The 19453-nt window shown below is 36.2% G+C and overlaps 1 protein-coding gene across 2 annotated transcripts in view; it reads right to left on the bottom strand.

Moving 5' to 3' along the window:
• LOC141463914 (cadherin-7) overlaps positions 1-19453 on the bottom strand; it is a 69257-nt gene that overhangs the window by 29500 nt on the left and 20304 nt on the right. For both annotated transcript variants that reach the window (XM_074146599.1, XM_074146600.1), the window contains exons 2-3: positions 8805-9099; positions 2013-2132 (exon numbers count right to left, since the gene is read on the bottom strand). In XM_074146599.1, the coding sequence (XP_074002700.1) occupies positions 2013-2132; positions 8805-9099 (415 nt within the window). The remainder of the gene's footprint in view (positions 1-2012; positions 2133-8804; positions 9100-19453) is intronic.

Raw genomic sequence — 19453 nt, 5'->3', positions numbered from 1 at the left:
ACTTCATAATGTCTTGGGTAACACTCCCTTCCCTGGAAGATATCATCCTCTTTGATTGATTTCCCACTCTTTTAGAGCTAGGAAGAACAGAATATTCCACATTCATTTTTAAGATTCCAAGGTCAAGATTAATTTCACAGTGTCTTGAATAGTCATTCACATAATCAACTCTTACTAATACTGATATCATTCCACACGCCATGTATATATGAAATTATCTTATTTTACCATGTATTTGCTTTAACAGTACCCACTTCTATAGCATTAGTGTAATTAAAAGATTTTTTATTTACTAATGGAAATAGTGTAATATCTGAAGTATTTTTGTTATATCCACTTGATGATCTGCATACAATTTGTAATTGATTGATTTGAAATGAAAACCAGAAGAAAGCTCCAAGTCTTGTCCTTTCAGTTCTGTTGATACAGATCAGAAAATAAATATGCCTTCTTAAAACATGATGACTTTATGAATATTTCATGCTCAGTACACAGTACAGCAGCTAACTCTGATTTCCAGAGACACAGCCGTTTACTCCACCAGCACTTAGTGTCAGCAGCAAAGGAAACATAAACAAACTAAATAAAGGAGAGGCACATTGGGACACATATCTCTTCGTCTGATATTTGTTGAATGTTTAGTTAGAGTTTTATTTCTTTCTTCCCTTATGAATGCAGGACCTGTCATTAATCATCTCTCGGTTGAAACATTTATTTCACAAACAGACTGTCTGGCACTATTTCACTCGTTTTACAAGACATACTAAAATAAAATTAACATACAATTTCATAATGTTATTGTTTTTACATTGTTTTTTCTGGCCTGTTTGTTTTTCTATCGTAGCTAAATTGCCAGGCAATGTTAACCAATCATTTGGAAGCTAATTGTCATGCACACAAGAAATTTGAGTATCACATCAAAGTGAAAATGTATGCAAACATTTTAGTCTGGATCTTCAAAGATTTTTATTTAGCAGAAACTACTACGTTATTGTTCAAGGGCTGTCTGCAGTCATTATTACAATATACGTTGTACATGAAGAGAGAAAGAAAAAAAAAAAACCCAACTACTATAAATCATACTCATTGTGGGGAAAAAGAACGTGCTGTATATCCCTGCTGAGGCTGGACCTGTTGCAATATGAAGGTAATTATAGTGCTTATTTCCACAAATTTAAGTGTGACCTTTTGGTCATAGCACTGGGATTCAGATCTGATTCACATCGCTGATTGTTTACTATAAATGGGGTAAATAGTTGTTTCTCTTTTGTCTCAACTTGTCTGTCTCTGAAATGAAGATTTTAACTCTTCTCCATGTTGGAGTGAGTGAAAGCTCAGACATCAAACTGAACTGAGCCGAGCGAGAACTTATTTTCCTGCTCTATGAAATGATACAGTAGAATGGGTAATGTTTATTAAACTGACAGAGTATTATAGGTTGTATCTTGTTGTGGTTTAAAATATTCACAAAATGTCATGAAATTATTAAAAAAATGTTCTACCAGTAATTTGTTTTGAAAGTGGCAGCAAAATGTTATATCAGATAGGGATAGGAAGCACAGTGCTTTCTTCTTCAAACTAATGAAGAAAAGATATATTTCCCACAAAAAAACCCTTCAGTTTAAAAAGTAGAATGGAGAAGTGATCATGCTGTAAACCTATAGCTAAGGAAATCTGGCCATGTGACATCTAGATATTTCTAAAACAAACATCTGCAAAAAACTTGTTCACAACATCTTGAAATTTTCATTGATCAGAAAGATAACACCAGGCAGCAGACCAGAGGGCTGTCAGATTGGCAAGATAAAAATTCCCATTCCAGCAATGTCTTCTTATCACATAGCTCAGGTGTGTGGTTTTCATAATCTATTCTGAAGAATAAGAGATTAAAAGATGAAGAAAATCCGAATGTATTCAATTAACCAAGAGACCACATTAATAAGCTTCTAGCAAGTTTTAATGCACATTTTCTTTTTTCTCAGCATTACTGCAGAGAGTTTATGGAAAGTTACCTGTTTTTGGCTCCACAGAAAAGTAAGGTTGCCCTTGCAATATGCTGTAAACCACTCGAGCACTGTTGCCGTAAGTAGGATCATCTGCATCAGTGGCTGTCACTTGAACCACAGAGGTACCTGCAAAATGTTTAATGGACTATTATACATAAAAGATCCAAAAATCTGGACTACATATATTCAACATGCTGTGCCAATATGTATCTGTAACAGTGTGAGGTGGCTTTTTCACAACTGTTTACCACTTCCATGCTGATTCAGCTTCGAGTAGAAGGTCCCCTTTGTAAACCAGTAATATCAGCTATTACAGAGTTCCGTCTTCCCAAATAGTCTCAGCCTCACAGCAATAAAAAACATCTCACTCAGTAGCTCGCCATCTCTCTCTCTGCCTTTGGTTCATGGAGGGTATGTGAACAATATTTCTTAAATGATGGTGATGCCTAAAGTATGCTTAAGTAAGAAATACAGTAATAGCTTCCCTTTGAAGTCTGCATGCTAAAATTGTAACGAGTAATTGGAGATTCAAATATACATGCTTATAGAAGCACTATATATTTTGAAAATTGTATACATATATATATAAAATTACTTTTAGCCTATAAAATTATTTACCCTGTTGTAAAGAGATGGCTGAACAGTTTCTGTTTCAGCTCAGAAAAAAAAAAAAAAAAAAACAAACACCTGGTGAGAGCTGTCTCTAAATTCCTTTAAAAAGTATTCATTTCTTTCAATAATCTGCAATATTTTAGTATCAGTTGTGGTAATAATCTGCTGCATAAACATTTCTTAAGCAAGAAATGTCTCTGTGTTGACAGGAATAAGAAAGCAAAATGTCTAACTTGCTAGAAAGAGAGATATGTTTTGTGAGGATATCATGCTGCATCCAGCTCCTATTCATTATGTTCTCTATGTCAATTCCCATTTGTTTTGTTCCGTACGACAGCTTCCATAATGTAGGCTGAGAGCAGGATGAAACAATACTTGGGAGCCAGGGTCTTGGCCATGGTCACCACCCTTTGATAGCCAGAAAGGATTTTTTTTTCTCATTGGCAGATTGTCTGGAACATTGAGACCTTCCATTCAACAGCCCAGGGAATCATTTAGAGGTTAGGTTGAAAATTAATATTATAGCAATTTGGCAGACGCCCAGTGAAGTTCTTCAAGAGAGGATCAGATTCCTTCATAAACTGTATTTAGACACAAGATTAGAGAAAAGCATTTGTTAAAGAGACCTGCGAAAATGAGAGCAGCAAGTCTAGAAAAAAGCTGCAATAGCAAATGTCCAGGGTGAACTTAACATAAATTGTATTCTGGTCAGTTTTATTTGGATTTTTTCATGAAGTGGGTGGGAGAAAGTTCTGAAATTCTCTATGTCTGATGTAGTATGTCCCCTACCCACTTTCCTCAGCTTTTTAATTCTGTTAAGCAGAGGATCATGAACAGGTCCTGGGACCAGACTGAAGGTTTGGAGAGTCAGAGGATTAAGTGCAACCCCCAAAAAATAGTACAGATTACAACAGATGGGACCTGCTTGAATGAATTCTGACCTGAAATGATTATTCATAACATAACTTTATTCACTGAAGTTATGGCCTAACTAACCTATATTCCTGATGTCTCTTCCTGAAGTATCCATGACAAAGTATTATTATTGCAATTCTATTTTAAATGCAATTTTTCTCTCTTGGGAACTATCTAACATTTTTGGACAGGGAAAAGGTTATTCTCAACCTGAAATTTCACATGCAACTATTAAGTAGATGGAAATTTTAAAAAGAAAATTGGTAGTTAATCCATCAAGTCATTTATCAGTTATGGGACTTAAAATACATCAATTTTCTGTTCACCAGTAACTAAGAGCTTTGATTCAGTATGTCAAACTGATTTTATAGATTACTCTATAATCTAATTTCATACAGGGACCTATTTTAAACTTGCCAGAGTACCTCCAGCTTTTGAGTACAAGGGTATCATAATGACTATTTGACATCCTGTGTTCTTTGTGAAAGCCGGGCTTACCACATTTACAAAGTCCCTAAGCCCTGCCGATGAAGCTTACAATGTCTGCAAATATTGGCAAAAGTGCTTATAAACCTCACACACAGTTACATCTCTGCTCCTTGCTCTTGTTGCTTTCAAGGACTCCAGACCAATACAAGATCAAAGAAATCACAGGCTCTGCAACCTCAACATAGACATTTTGGAAATCCTGCAAGCTAGAAGTGCTTGTTCGCTGTAAAAATCTATTGATGTAGCAAACAAACCCTCCACATTCCGTGAGATGAATAAAGTCATTATCTGAATCTAATTGGCTCTCTCCTAAAACACATAAGTCCTTTAGAAAAAGAATTATTTCAGGTAGAAACTCTAATACCAAATCTTTATGCACTCATCCCACTGGAGTGTAACCAGCAACTAAAAAACAATGATGCTTTTCTAGTCCCTTTGTGCTAATCAACTTCTCTCAAACCTCATGGCAGAAAGTTCTTTAAAAACAACTGCTATTGTTGTTATGTCTTTACCAGTTGCACACAAAAGCTTTGAGCTTCCAGAAGTTCCATGCCGAGAGGGAGATTTCAGCACAATATATTTTTTAAAAAGAATATGCAAGCTAACATAAGGTATGCTAACTATGTGAAAAGCCCTACATGTAGAAAATCAGTTCCAAGGAAATATAATCCATGGAAAGATTAGTATGTGAAGATTTCCAGAGATTTTTCCAGAGAAAGCTGATTTCTCTTGAAGAATAGGAATTCCTTCAGAGGACAATCACTGCAACACAGAGCTGTCGTAATTTTTCTTGCAATAGATCGATGTCAAATTCATATGCTTATTTTCCTTAAAAAAAAACAAAAACAAACCAATAAAGCTCTATGGATTCTTATGGATAGTAAATAAACGTATAGGTTGAGGAAAAATGGGTAGTTGCATCATAATTTCAACTACATCATCTTACAAAAGGAGAGTTTGTTTTCCTCCACTGAAATTAAGTCTTCCTTTTATTTGTGAACACTTTGCCCTACGTCATAACACAGGCAGTGAGCTGCCATACCTGAGTCCAAGATTAGGATTTATAGGTAACATGGGACTTTCAACAAACGGCACCACATCTTCATCCAACAAAATGAGTGTCCCAGTAAATCTTATTTATTGCAGCATTATTCAGAGCACTAGGCTGCAGGTGTAAACAGGACACTAACTCTGCTTCAAACTTTCATTACTGTCTTGTTATAAACCGTAGCTTCACAACTACAACTTTAAACATTTCTTACAGTTTGTGTATCTGCTATCAGTTGAAAAAAAAATAAAATAGGGGTTATTTACTGAAAAAGTGTCTTTCACTCTCAGAAAGTGAATATGAAATCCATGAAATATGGATTCCTCTACAAATATTTCTCTCTATAATTATGTCTTTATAACAAAGTTTCAGTATCTGTTCATTAAAAAGAATTCTACCTGTAGCAACTTCATAAACTTCCTCTGCAATTGCAGCAAATACTGAGGGGAAAATCTGTGCTGTTAATCAAAGGGTGTTTCAAATATTTCTTTATTGATATTAACTAATATCACACTAAATTTTGTGTGGCTGGCACAGATTTCTGCTTTTTTCCAGAGTGTTTAAGCTATGATTTTTAACCTACCCTTTAACAGTAATTTGAGAACTTGACCTATTTGAATTCTGATATTAGGGCAAAAGAAAGGGAGGGGTTTTTGCAGAGAGGACCTTAAATTTGGGATGTTTCTTGTGCTTTAATTTACCTAAGTCAAGACTCAGCAATGTTTCCAACGTCGCAGAGATCAACATTTTTGTGACAGGGTCAGATAAAGGTAAACTGGTTGCTGAAGTTTATTTTGAGTTGGAGATCCTTCAAAGGGATCCTTTTTAAATCTCTGAGTTTATTGCTTTAGAAAACTCTGTACAGAGAAAATGTTGTTATGAGAAATAATAATATGGCACAAATGTGGTTATCCTTGTGCTGGGTAACAAGCAAAGCTGGTGGTATGTCTGGAGAGTAGAGAAGATTAAACAAAACCAAAACTATGTTGGGTACTGGAATTTTTATCCCCAGTTCCCTTAGCTATAGGCCAAACAGATCCGTATCTCACATCAGCTATTTTTTTTGTCAATATTACAGGAACACTCTTTTAATAGTTCTTCAACTACAATTTGCAACCTTTTTGTTTGAAATATAAGACTGCTAGATTTTTTAAGAGACATACTTAAAAAAAAAGCTCTATGATTTTCAGATAAGCTGTATCTTTGAGGGTTTTGCTATGAATAGATTTAAAAGCCATCAAGATATTTGCCCTATTCAGGATAATCAATATAATTGGACCTGACCCAAATATAAATTGAACCTGACCCAAAGTTATTTCAAATAACAGAAAAGATTTACTTCAATTAGCCTTAGATAATCTCCTAAAATATTTGTCAAAGAAAATACAGAATCATTATACTTGCATAGCTACCGTTTAGGGTAAAGGTTATAGTTCTACTGGCTTTATAGTTGATTTGGGTTTATAATCCTGTGATCTCTTTCATTTTGTGTAATATACAATTAAAAATCCTTTTCATGGATATAATTTTAAACAAAATAGGATAGAGATACTGTGTTTCTTCTTAATATTTTATCAATGCTCTGGGTGATTAATTAAAAATTATGTTATATGAATTAACTATGAATCAATGTGACTATGTAGGACAAGTGCCACACAGGCATTTTATGGTAATCCTTAATTCAGTAACAATGCAGTATTCAGTAGTTCTGTGATATAAGCCATGAAGATATGTAAAATGTACAGTTTCAGGAAGTTCGTGAAGATGAAACCGACCTTAGTCAACACCTATCCCAGAGAGTGCAAAAGTCTCAGTTAATGATTTTTCACAATATTCCACCTAAGTTAAATATGTATTTGGTGTTGCAATCCAAATGGGAGAGAATTTCTTTCAGTCGTTTATGTGGTAAAGATTCAACCAAATATGCAAAAGCAGCTCATTTTTAAAGATAGTCCTTATGTTCTCCACTGCACACTGTGCAGTCCCCACAGATTGATTCCCAGTATATTATTGGAAGAAATGGAGCATGGATGAGGAGTAGAGGCATGGATTTGTGTGTGTAGGTAAACCTCATATATCTGTAGTAGCTGTCTATATGTTAATATGCCAGCACAGGACAAGACAGAGGTAACTCATGGAAAAGGTAAATGTGGAGATATTGCTCTTCAGGACACAAGACAAAGGTGCAAAAAACTAATCATTGCTGCATGCTGCAGCTCACTTAAATAATGTAATTCTAAAATAAAACACCAATTTTAAAAAAAAAAATATATATTTTTTACAGAACATATATTTGGAGTGCTGAGTATTTAGGTTTATGGTCTTAGATTATCTCTGTTTTTCCAAAGTGCAGCAGTAAAAAGTTCTTAGCAGTGTATCTCGACTCATGTCCTCCCTGATGCTCCTCAAATGCTGTGGTGTCCATCTTTCTTTCCAGGGCTACTATTGCCTCTTCAGCCATCCACATAGCGTTTGAGTGACAACAAAAAAATGCCAAGTATCAAATGAGAAAGAGTGTCTATGCTCACTGCTTAGTAAGATAAATAAATAGAAAACTCATCAGCAATGTTTTACTTATCTCTTATTGGCTCCTGAGCTGAGTTTCAAGTATAAAAGCAACGTTGACTAATGATTGCTGCAGGGCACTTAGGCAGAAAAGATTCTTTTTCTCTCTTCAGCTCTAATTTAGTGGCATTGTTTGATGCCAAAAACCACAGGAGATGGTATTGAGGAAACTATAGCAAATTCTATATGGGCAGTCTTACTGTAAGAGTATCAAATTTTTATATGATTCAAAATCAGTCAAGCAAAGAAAATCCTAACTTCAATCACCATATAACTCTTATAACTCTCTTAACCTGAATTGAAACTTCCTATACACATATTTCCCCTGAAGTAGATTAAGTTCTGCTGTTGTTTTTTTCTTTTTTTTTTTTTTTTTAGCTTTATGTTTACATTTATCATTTCAGGTTCATTTACTGAAATGTCTCTGGGCCAAACTCCCATCCGGTCTATATCAGTAAGCTTTCAATGGAACACTGACACCTGACAACAGATGAGCATTTGGTCTTTTTAAAATGAAGAGATAGTGGATTTGCTGTTGAAATTCTTCCCTAATTCAAACTCAGGGAAAATTAGCATTTCTTCTTTTCCAACAGAGGATCTGAAGCCTCTAAAAGACATTCTTCTCAGATTCCACTGGAATTTTGAAACTATCTCAAATTATACTGCAGTCCATGCTGCTTGCATATATTTCCCAGAGAGCTGGATTTTTGGTACTAGAAAAGGCATACAGTAAACTGTTACTTATATATGCAACACAACAACAACAAAAAAAAATATGCTATGCACCAACAGAAATTTGAAAAGTTTTTTAAGAACTGACTTTATCTGAACAAATTGGTATATTATCACCCCTGAGTACAACAGCATAGGTGTGAAATTTATTATTGTTAATGAGAATTACAAAACAAAGCCTCTGGGCACTGGAATGAGAAATACACCATAAAAGGCTCTGAATCCCTACATACCTATTTGAGTTTTACAACATTTTTGAAAGGGTAAATACTTAATCTAGCATGTTATTTCCAGTTAAGTCTTGAAATATCTAACTGTTGCAGGTGCCTCATAGATAATTAAGCAGTTAGTTTGATACAGAAAAAAAAAAAAAGAAATTCTGTAAAAGGCAATAGGAACAGATTTCCCACAACACCAACAGTGTATTTTGCACTTACCCACAGGAGACATCTCAGGAACTCCAGCAGTGTAAGGACCATCCAGAAATTTTGGCTCATTGTCATTGATGTCCTGAATCTTAATGACGAACTCAGATTCTGGTTCCACGGGTTTATTAGTCAGCCTATCTAGTGCTTGTGCTCGGAGTGTGTAGTAGGCCTGCTCTTCTCGGTCCAGCCTCTTTGTAGCATGAATATCCCCCGTGTTCTCATCAATAATGAAAATGGAACTTGCCCCTTCGCCTGACAAGATGTATTTGATGGAACCATCTCCTTTATCAACATCAGAGTGAAGCTGGTGAAAAATTGATGAGAGATGAGATTAACTTACAAGAGAGTCAGTGGCATGGAGATATGTAAAAATAATTCTTATGTCGAGCAGTAGTACATGAAATTTTATTGTTCTTGGAAAGATAAGCTGAATGTTTATCGTGCACAGCATGTGAATGACAATTAGAATCTGACAGCTTGCTCTTTTGAGCAAGATAATTTCATTCTTTCCTGCAAACAATCTCATTTTCAAATGCATTTGATATTGTCTTATGGTCTTCTCATACCAGAGTTTTACATAGCCACACATCCACACATGCGCACATATGATTATAACCATGACTTTATTTCTACCTGGATTTAACTACATTGTTGGTTTCAGCTTATTATCCTACCGAAGGGTGAGACTTCAAACAAATATCACTATAAACTTAATGTCAGTATGTGTTTATTCCTGTGCATGTATGGGAAACAACATACTGATTTTGTGCTTTTTACAGTGCATAGCAGTAAAACATATCAAATGAATTAAAATGGACTGGTTGATAGATTTCTCACTACTATCTGATGGGCCGGTAACTTCACTTCCATATCTTGTTTTCCATGATTTAACTTCAGAAAAATGCAGAGCCTGAGAAAGACCAAGAAGTGTCCCGGCACTGCCTGAACTACACAGTATTGAAAGTCAGGTGCAGTTTCCTTGTAGCAGCACAGAACAAACGTACTCCGATAGGTCCAAATGTATCTTCCATTCAAATTGGAAGACAGACTTACAGAAAGAAACTTCCTTCTTCATCATGCAAGTTATTTTAAGTTACAGAGCAAGATTCCACAGGTTTTTGTAGCTCTTTTATGTCTTCTGAGTCTCACCTTCTTGTTGCAGAACACAGATTCAAACAATTCTCATATACTTTTCAAACGTACCAGAAATGTAATTGATCTGGACATCTATTAATGTCAATTAAAGTAGCACACACACTTGATATATTTAATATGGTGCAACTGAAAAGAGCATCAGTAAAATTCAAAGTCCTTGCTTGTTTGTTAAAAAGTAGATTATAAATAGCCGAGGACAATGTTAAAGATGTTCCAATTCTTTATGTCTCTTATCTACTTTGTACTTCTTAACTCCATGTCATGTTGAGTTTGTAGGTAACTCAACTGACATCATCATCATAATTTCCTTCACTAACCTTTTTTTTTTTTTCTCTCAGCTGGGAATATCACTGAGATAGTAATCATTTCCAGAATACATGCAGAAAATTGCTATCTCAGGCATAACTTAGCACAGCTGCAAAACCTTTTCCTATTTCAGCAGGGAAGTATTCGTGATTAGTTTTGAATTTTTCAGCTGGATAAAAAGCTGCCTATTTCTTACACATTATTTCACTTACGCTGTCTGGATATCTTACGCTTATGCAATTACAGTGCACTCCCTCTCTCTTTTAAGACAGAAATGGAGTCTGAGCTTTGGACTGGATCAAAAAACAAAACCAGGATGTCTAAATCAGATTAGCCATGTTATTTCAAAATATGGCTTATCCTCATCCTGCTGCTGCCTAACTCCTGAGACACCTAACAAGCCTGAAATGTCTTTGGTAGAGTTCTCTGAGCATTTAAAGTCCTACTTCTCAGAACACTCAGGAATAGTTAATGCTGACACTGTGAGCAGATCAAGGTAAAATGTATCTCCCATCCAGGCTCTTTCAAGATCCACAGAACTGCATATTCCTCAGCCCTGATGGCTGGGGGTTTATTCAATAAACCATACCTCTGTTCATCTCATAAATCTGGCAGATGGTACTCTTGCTGCTTTTCCAAACTTGACTGGAGGAGTACCCATCTTCCCTACAAATAAGCAGTGGGACTGTGCAAGTAAGAATATGTCTTCAATTTGTGTTCAATTTATTTTTACCTTTTTTTTCCTTCTCTTCTTTTTCTAAGTTCTAATTCAGGGTGCATAAGTCTCCTATGTGCTATAGAGGCATTGTGTGAGTTCCCCTACACAGTCAGAACCTACAGTCTAGACTAAAATGCCGAACATCACATTACCCAAGAACTGAAGTTATGAGGTATAAAGAGTCAATGTCTTTGTCTTCTTGAAGTGATTCAGTTTTCTCCTTATTCCACATTCTATCAGAGAACTGGTCTTTCTGTGGTGGCTGGGACTCTCCCATTCTCCCTGTAAAAGTTATTCCACCTTTTGTGGCACACTTAAGGATGTGCTGGATGAGAGAAAAGCAGGTGACACCAACATACCCAGCAGTTTATCAGGTAGAGCAATTTTCTGAAAGTTAAAGATGTGCAAGTAGATCTCTTCAGGCAGAGAAGGGAAGGGATTCCATGTCTCAACTTGCTGAGAGCAACATAGCGCTCTCTCATGGGAGAGAAGCCAAGCCCATCAGCACACCAGAGTGTAGCACTCACGCCTGGGTCTCATGCTGCAGGGCTGCACAGCCTCGCTTTCACCTTGTATTTAGATCCAACCCTATCTTGATTAACTTTCTAGCAGTTTTTTGAAAGAAAAGAGACCTTCAGGGGAGAGGCTAGAAGTGTAAATCCTCAAAGATGCACTGAGTAAGGCTTTCACATCCGAGAGAAAGAAGAAATTCTGTAACTTCAGCATTTCCCTTTTGCTCGCTCAGTGGCTCACTGATTAACACATTGCTTTTTAAGGAGGCCCACTCTGAGGTCCATAAATTTCCTCATGGATTACACTACAGTGGCTGGTGCCCTGGAGTGAAATGCTGAACAGAAGCCACTTTTTGGAAAGGTGCCTTGGTAGACAACTGCTACTGCATGGATTAGTAAAGTGATTAGCAATGACCTTTGTTACTCCAAGGCTGAAGCTCTGGGAGAGCAAACTTTTTTGTGTCTTTTATTGAAACTTTGTTCTACTAAGCCTTTAAAAAGTAATGCTGGTCCAAGCATTGGACTAACATAAGCATTACTAACTCAAGTAGAGCACCATCCTCTACCTACTTAACCCCAGGAAGGTAATATAGCGCAAGATTTAGCTTATCTTTGGCACGATAGTACAATAAATTCTATGTAAACCCCCTAAAGAATTTTTTTCAACATTTTTATGTGTATTTTAGTGTCAATCTGAGATAATTTAAAAGTACAATACAAGAGAACAATGCAAAAATAAACTAGGCTGACAGAATAAAGATGTTTGGTGCAGTTTTCTGATCACCTTTATTCCCATTCTACCCAATATAATCCTTCCAATAGTGATCTTCAAAGTCATTAATGTAGAGGCATCAGTGATTCACAATTAACGATAAAATTTTTAATACAGCAGTCCTGTACCATATTTATAGCTCTGATACTACCAAATGTGATTTCAAACTGCTTATATTTCCAGCTATTTAGCTTACCATCCTAGTTAGTGAGAAGTAATATTTTCCTTATAATGTTGGCTTTAGAAATCAATGCATGTTCTTTTTGGTGGTGGTGGTGGTGGTTTTTTGGGGTTTTGTTTTTGGTTTTTTTTGGTTTTTTTGTTTGGTCTTTCCCCCCTTTTTTAGAGAAGCAGCACATTTAAGAATGAGACTTGGGATTTTTATTAGTTCTTGTGATTAATTTGGCAACAATTATGTAGAATGATATTAGTCCTCAGGACAATTGTACTTTTCAGGAAGGCTCCAGAAGGCAACTACGGCTATGCCATCTACTAACTTATCACTCCTCCCACTTTCTACAGAGACATTCATGTAGGAGATAGAACTGCAGCTGAGCCTGTGGCTGCACATGGGAAATATGACTTTAGAAGCAGAGAGGATCAGGACAAAGGCAGTTTCAAATCCTTGTTTCAAGAGACATGGAGGGTTCAAGGACTCAGTGAGTAAATCTCATCTGATTCCATTCTGCAACATCCCAGACAAATTTTCTTTCAGAACTACTTTGCAATAAATATTGTCAATAAAATTCCTCCTTTATGTTCTGAAAGAGGAATGCTTTAGATATAGATACAGATAAAAATAAAGACGGGTGCATATTTCCAATTCATTTCATCCATAGCCTCCTCCATGCAATATCCATGATGGTTACTCTACAGTTTGCCTTGGCTTTCAAGTAACTCTATTTCCAATACAAGATTCATGGTCCAATTATGATATGATGATCCTATTGCTTCTTTGTTACATTTCACATACATTTAACCTGAAGATTTTACGAGTTTTGTTGTTGGGTGTTCCCTGCATCATATCATGTGCAAGAAAGAGTACATGAGAACAAAACAGGCTTCTGCAGAGAGACGACACATTTTTAACAGGAGAATAACTTTTGATGTTCTAGGAAAGTTAGCAGAGAGCAAATAAATCTAATAAGAAAAGTCACACAAGCTTTGTGGAAGCAGAGCAGACCAGTGTGTATAAGAACTACAATTATCATTTTTTTTTAGAAGATAATTTACTGAGTGCCCTCTACCATCTCTGAACTCAACCTAAAAAGAGGACACTCATATCTTATCAGGTCCAACTCCTAAAACTCCTCTCATTTTTAGAAAATGCTTGTTTGGATATGTGTGAGAGAAGGAAGCAGTCAGATTCACTCAGTATCAAAGGCAACGTTACCCTAACTCCTTAATGAAAGCAATTTTGTCCTCACATTTTTTTTGCCCTGCAGCAATATAGCTTAGTATAAGGTCTCACCTAATGCAGTTATGTTTATGTGGACCCTTAGGTTGATGATTATTGTAGGAAAACCTAAATAATACATTTCCTTCCCTAATACTCAATATTTTCTTGATTTTGCCTATTTGTAGCTACAGATCTGTACAACCAAAGATGAGGTCATTTTGCACCACTTGCCATTAAAGTATACGAATGCAGTGTTTTCAATAGAGAAGGAAATTTATTTTTATCAGTAAGCAGAGATATTGCACTGCATTAACAGCAGTTTATCTGGCCATGACTGATCTGTTTGAGGTCTGAATGAGAGGTTTGCCATTTCTCTGATTTTCAGTTCAGGCTCCCTTAAAGCAGGTGCAATGTTCACATGCCTCTCTCCTCCATTTTTTCTTCCCCTGAGATCTATCTTTGCATTTGTTCTTCCCTGTGGCAGCATGGCTAATGTTTCATTGCATTGCAGAGTTTACAGATTCTGGGTGAATAAGAAAAGCACATGGAGAACATGGGGAGCTGCCAGGTTTTCAGCACAAGTAGTATCACAGAGGTGTGGTAGAAAAGAGACAGAAAGAGCAAACACAAGATGCTTCAGTACAACCTAGCTCCATAGCTCCCTGAAACCATAAGAAATACGCACTCATTTGCAAAATCACTGAAAAGTTTTCTAAAGGAGCCTGCACCCTTTCCTTTCTCATTATGAAAGTAACTAGAAAGGGAGGAGAGAAATGAAGACTGCCTCTTCATGACTAGGCAGGCATGGTGATATGGTCATATTTGTGATACGGAGCTGATACAATTACAGCTTTATTCCTATCTTCTCACTAAAAGCGAGGAGGGACTAGGAGGCAAAAAAAGGACAAAAGGAAGAAAGAACACAGAGCCAGGACCAATCTTGTTGTCCATTCTATAACCACAACTTATTATCACAAAGCAACTGAGAATTGATTGTAGGAGGAAGACGCTCATTTCTTCATATGCAACATGCTCCCCCTCGGCTTTCTCAGAGGACTTAAAAATGGAACTTCTCAGTTCTGTACAGGTTAAATATGTAACTGACAGCAGATGAAAGCAAGCAGGTGATTTGAAACAGAGACTTAATGTGGCTATTTCTATTAAATCTTACTCATCACAACAGCCAGGTTCTTAAAATTTCTGTTCTTGGATCCAGTATTTACTCTAGTTACACGTAGAAGGTTTTGAAATTCCTTTTCCCCTCAGATTATCACTGCTAGTAAGTGTTTTGAATTGTGATGACTCATGAAGTACTAGATTATTTTTTCTTCTTTTTAAAATATAACTATATTTGTTAGCTATCTGGATAACTAAGGGTTCAATTTTGCTGATTTGGAACAATTTCAATGCAAATAATAACTAAAATTTAAAATTCAACATAGACAATGGAGTTAACATTTAAGTTAAAAACGATGTGTACACATAAGACATTTCTGCATTGTTTAAGGGCCTTACAAACACATTAATTACTAATAATTTGTTATTCTCAGAGGGAGCTATGAAACTCTCACCCTTGTAAAGTATAACCATATTTCAAAATCAACAGCTTAAGACATCTTTTTTAATTTCCATTTCAGTCGCATTACAGAAGTCATGTGGGACAGAAACAGATTCCTCAACATTTTATTGATGTCAGCAAAGGCTTGTGATTCATATAATTGACTTCATACCCAGGCACTAGTGAAAGTATTATTCAGCAGGTAATGATTTTCTTATAAAAGTCTTTTTCCCAAGAAACATTGAGAAAGTGATAAAGGAGTTCCTGGAGGGCTTTTGTTTGCTTTTGGTTTTATTAATTTATGTAAAACTATAGTACAAGCCTGAGGTCAGAAAAAAATATGCTGGCCTATGTTCTGTGCTTTCAGCATAAAAGATAACACTGAGGACAAGAGATCAAGTCAATATAAATGGCTATGCCCAAAACCCTAACATTTTTAATTAGAGTTTGAAAATAAGAAATACGCTTGTAATGCTGCCAGAGTTTCCTTGTCTCAGCAATGTTGTCAGTATAGTAGGGAACCAGAATAGACAACTGTGCCACAGTGGCACAATTTGCCACTTCGACATACTAGCAATTTCATGCACTGTTTTGTTGCCTCCAGACTTTCTCCTTGTCAGGCAAGCACACTGATAGTCATGCGGGAATACAAAAAGGTCCCATGCTGTAGACCACAGTATAACCACACTATATTTATCTAACACAAGCAGCTGGTGACAGGCTTGCTCAAAACTCAGTCAGCCTAGACAAGACTTCTGTTCTGCGTTGATCTAAAACCCCCCAAATTGTGTCTACAGTGCTCAGAGTTGACCAAAGACCTAAGAGCTACTGAAACAACCAAGGTCCAAGACATTCCTGAGATCTCTTCACATCTAGCACTGTCCTTATAGGCTGTCTGAAGTCAGACTGTCTCCAAATTCTCTTTTGTCTTGCTACAGGTAATATTAGAGTCCTATGAATGACTACAAGCCTATATATCTCCCCAGGATCACCAGAAAGGCAATGAGATAATGAGAAGTTACCTGTCACTTAAGTACATTTCACATTCAAGGTAATCAGCTGTGTCGTCCCACAGCTTGTCCTTAATAGACCTCCTGCAGTCAAATTGTATGTCATTTGGTGTATTTTGACCTCCAAGATCTTCATAGTCAACAGTGTATATGAAGCCAGAGAGAACAAAGCTCCATCTACACTCAAGGTATTCATGCAGGTGCATGAAAGCATAGGATAGGAGAGAAAATAAATAAGAAGGATAAAGAGGGAAGAGAAGAAACTGAGTTAAAAACAAACAAACAAATAAACAAACAAACAAAAAACCATAAAAAAATCTACAAACCAAAAAAACAAACTGGATGAGAATGTGGACAGGTCTGAAGGACCAGGAGAGAACTGGAATGGGAAACAGACTGTTGAAAGACCTCAAATGAATGTGATGAGGCAGAGGAGATGGGGAAGAAGAAGACAAAGGATGACAGGCAAAAGGAAGAATGACAAGTTGAAATGGGAGGAAAAAGAAAGGAAAAATAAAAAAGTACAAATGAAAAAATGCTGAAGTAGTAAATGAAGCTCACCTTGAGTGACTGATTAGAGTCAGACAAGAACAGTATTTGAGGGTAAAGCTGTATAACTTTACCAGCATCTTCTTTTCATGCTCTGTTTAATGCAACCGGAATTAAAAAAGCTGATAACCTGAATCTGGTCATGTGTCATTTTACTGAGGGTGTGTATTACTACTACTCTAAGTTCACAAATAAAAAAAAAGGCCTACTCTGGAGGGGAAAAAAAAAAAAAAAGTGTGCAATTCAAATTATTATTAATTTTAAAGTGCTAGAACCAGAGGAGCAAACATAAGAAACATGACTGATAGGCAGGGAGAGTAGCATAAGTGTCAGCTTGTTCTGAATTAATTGGGCATCGCTATTTAAAAAAAAAAAAAATCCTTATTTCCACCACTAATGTAGTTTCTAAACTTTTTTTGCTGCTACAGAATATATGTTTCTGTGCCTAAGAAATTAAAATATTAAGAATTTTTATTAATTTGCTCAGGCTTATTCTGTCCTATCATCAAACTTGGAATAAGCAGTTAGGCTTGACTATTGCCTCCTTCCCTTGTGTTGTTTCCCCATTAACAGGTTCAAAAATGTTAGTGGAAGAGTTTAGTAAAAAATACATAGCCCTAATACTCTTAAGTGACTGATCAGTGCTCTAGGAGGATAATAACCTTATCACCTCAGCCACATGAAGTGAAGTGAATATTTAATTTTGACAACCTTTTGAAAAAGAAGGGTGAAACAGGAAAGAGAACACTGGAACTTCTTTAGTTCCTTGATGGTTATTGTTCAAACAAAATTCAAAATAGAAGTACCAAAATTCTAAAACTTACACTTCATAACATGCCAGTTAGTATCTAAGTAAGCCCTCAAGGCTTCTAAGTGGAAGGCAAAGTTCAGATGAAAGTTTCCTCTAGGAATAAGAGATACTGTCATCTAAAGGCTAGTGAGTTGAATAATTAATAGGAAATACTGAAAACTGGATGTGATAAGAGCAACCATGTCACATTTTTATGACATTTTTTCTCTTAATAACAGTCAACTGTGTCTATAGTATTCTATCTCTCTCTCTGTATACTTATGTAATTTAGCTTTTCACATACACAGTGATATAGTGATTGTATATATATACACAATGTATGTGTACATTTAAGTGCATGTATGTATACATACATATGCATATGCATACACACACACACACATTTCCTTATTCTGTCCTCTTCTTTTCCAGTCCCTGCAGATGCTGTACTCACAAATCTGTGCCTTCTCCCCCCAGTTTTAATAAGAACACAAAATGCCCTGTGGCGACAGGGAATTGTGCAGCCAGCCCATTAAGATTAGTGCAACTACAGGAGGAACTCAGAAGCAGCTGCTGCTGTAGATGGAGCTGAGTGGGCATATGTAGCCGACTGAGTATTCTTGAGGAGTTTTAATGGGCCATCATCATGACATGTCACTCTCCAAAATGACTATTTGTCATTCATGCTCTTAAAAAGACAGTTTGGCAGCTTTGGGAGGTAAAAGCCATCTGTATACTGTGCATCATCACGTACTAATTGCATAATATTTATTGGGGGGTGGAGAGAGAGCAATACTGTATTGTAGCACCACCAAGAGCCTACAGGCAACATAACACATTCAGAATAGGAATGGAAAAAAAGACTTGCTTTCTCCTCACTCTTCAAGATTTTCAAAAATTATTTTACTACAATTTAGAATGGGGAAACAGACCACAGTGTTTATAAACAACATGCACATTGGAGTCCTTATAGACCTGTTCAACAATCAGCTTTGTTTTGGTTTGTTTTTTTCCCAAACCACTCTCAGTCCATCAATATTTATTCCTTGGAGTACTCATTCTGAGTATTGCAGTAACAAAACTGCATCACTGACAAACCAAACCATAGAGTAGTGGATTTGCTATCTGACTTCCCATATAAAAACTGCTTCTGTTTTCAGCCAAATAGATTTAATTTTTGATTAAAGAAACCAATGACTCAAACCTCATTTACACAAGTGCCTAAAACAATTAAATCATGTGAAAATACTACTGAAGTGAAATTCTGTTTAAAAATTCGTGAATGTTTATTCTTACCAGCTGTATTTCGTTCTCTGCCTTTATTTATTCACCAGGAAAGGGACTAAGTTCTTTTCCATACATACCAATAGTATTTTCACATGATCCATATCTATTCATAATGCACCATATTACTTGCTGTTATATACTAAACTACCGTATTTACTGGTCCAGTGATTTGATTTATTTTGTTGCCAAGAATCACTGAAGCTGTAAGACAAAATTCTCTTAAAGTCACTACTCTCTGCTTCAGCAGTGTAATAAAATTGTGTGAGGATGCTCTCTCCCTGCATTCCCCATGTATAGCTTCTATGAAAGTGATCAAGCTTAAAAAATGTAGCATGGCAAACAAATACCAAAGACCCTAGTATAGTTCATAGAAGAATATCTCTGGGCTAGCAGGTGTCCGTGGGCTTGAAAAGTTTATGCATGTGTATCAGCTAACAGAAACAGAACCTTCAAGAAACTTCACTCGTTCCTCTTAAATTACTTCCCCACTACACTTGAAACACAATTTGCTTGCATAATATCAATATACACAAAGAACTGTTTCTTGAGCATACGCTTTTCTTGAACGAAATACATACATGTATATGTGCATGAATACATAC

The sequence above is a fragment of the Numenius arquata genome, chromosome 4 (assembly GCF_964106895.1).
Source record: "Numenius arquata chromosome 4, bNumArq3.hap1.1, whole genome shotgun sequence".
NCBI classification, from domain to species: Eukaryota; Metazoa; Chordata; class Aves; order Charadriiformes; family Scolopacidae; genus Numenius; species Numenius arquata.
The sequence above is the reverse complement of the archived record's forward strand: the minus strand, read 5'-3'. Positions and strand labels throughout refer to the sequence as shown.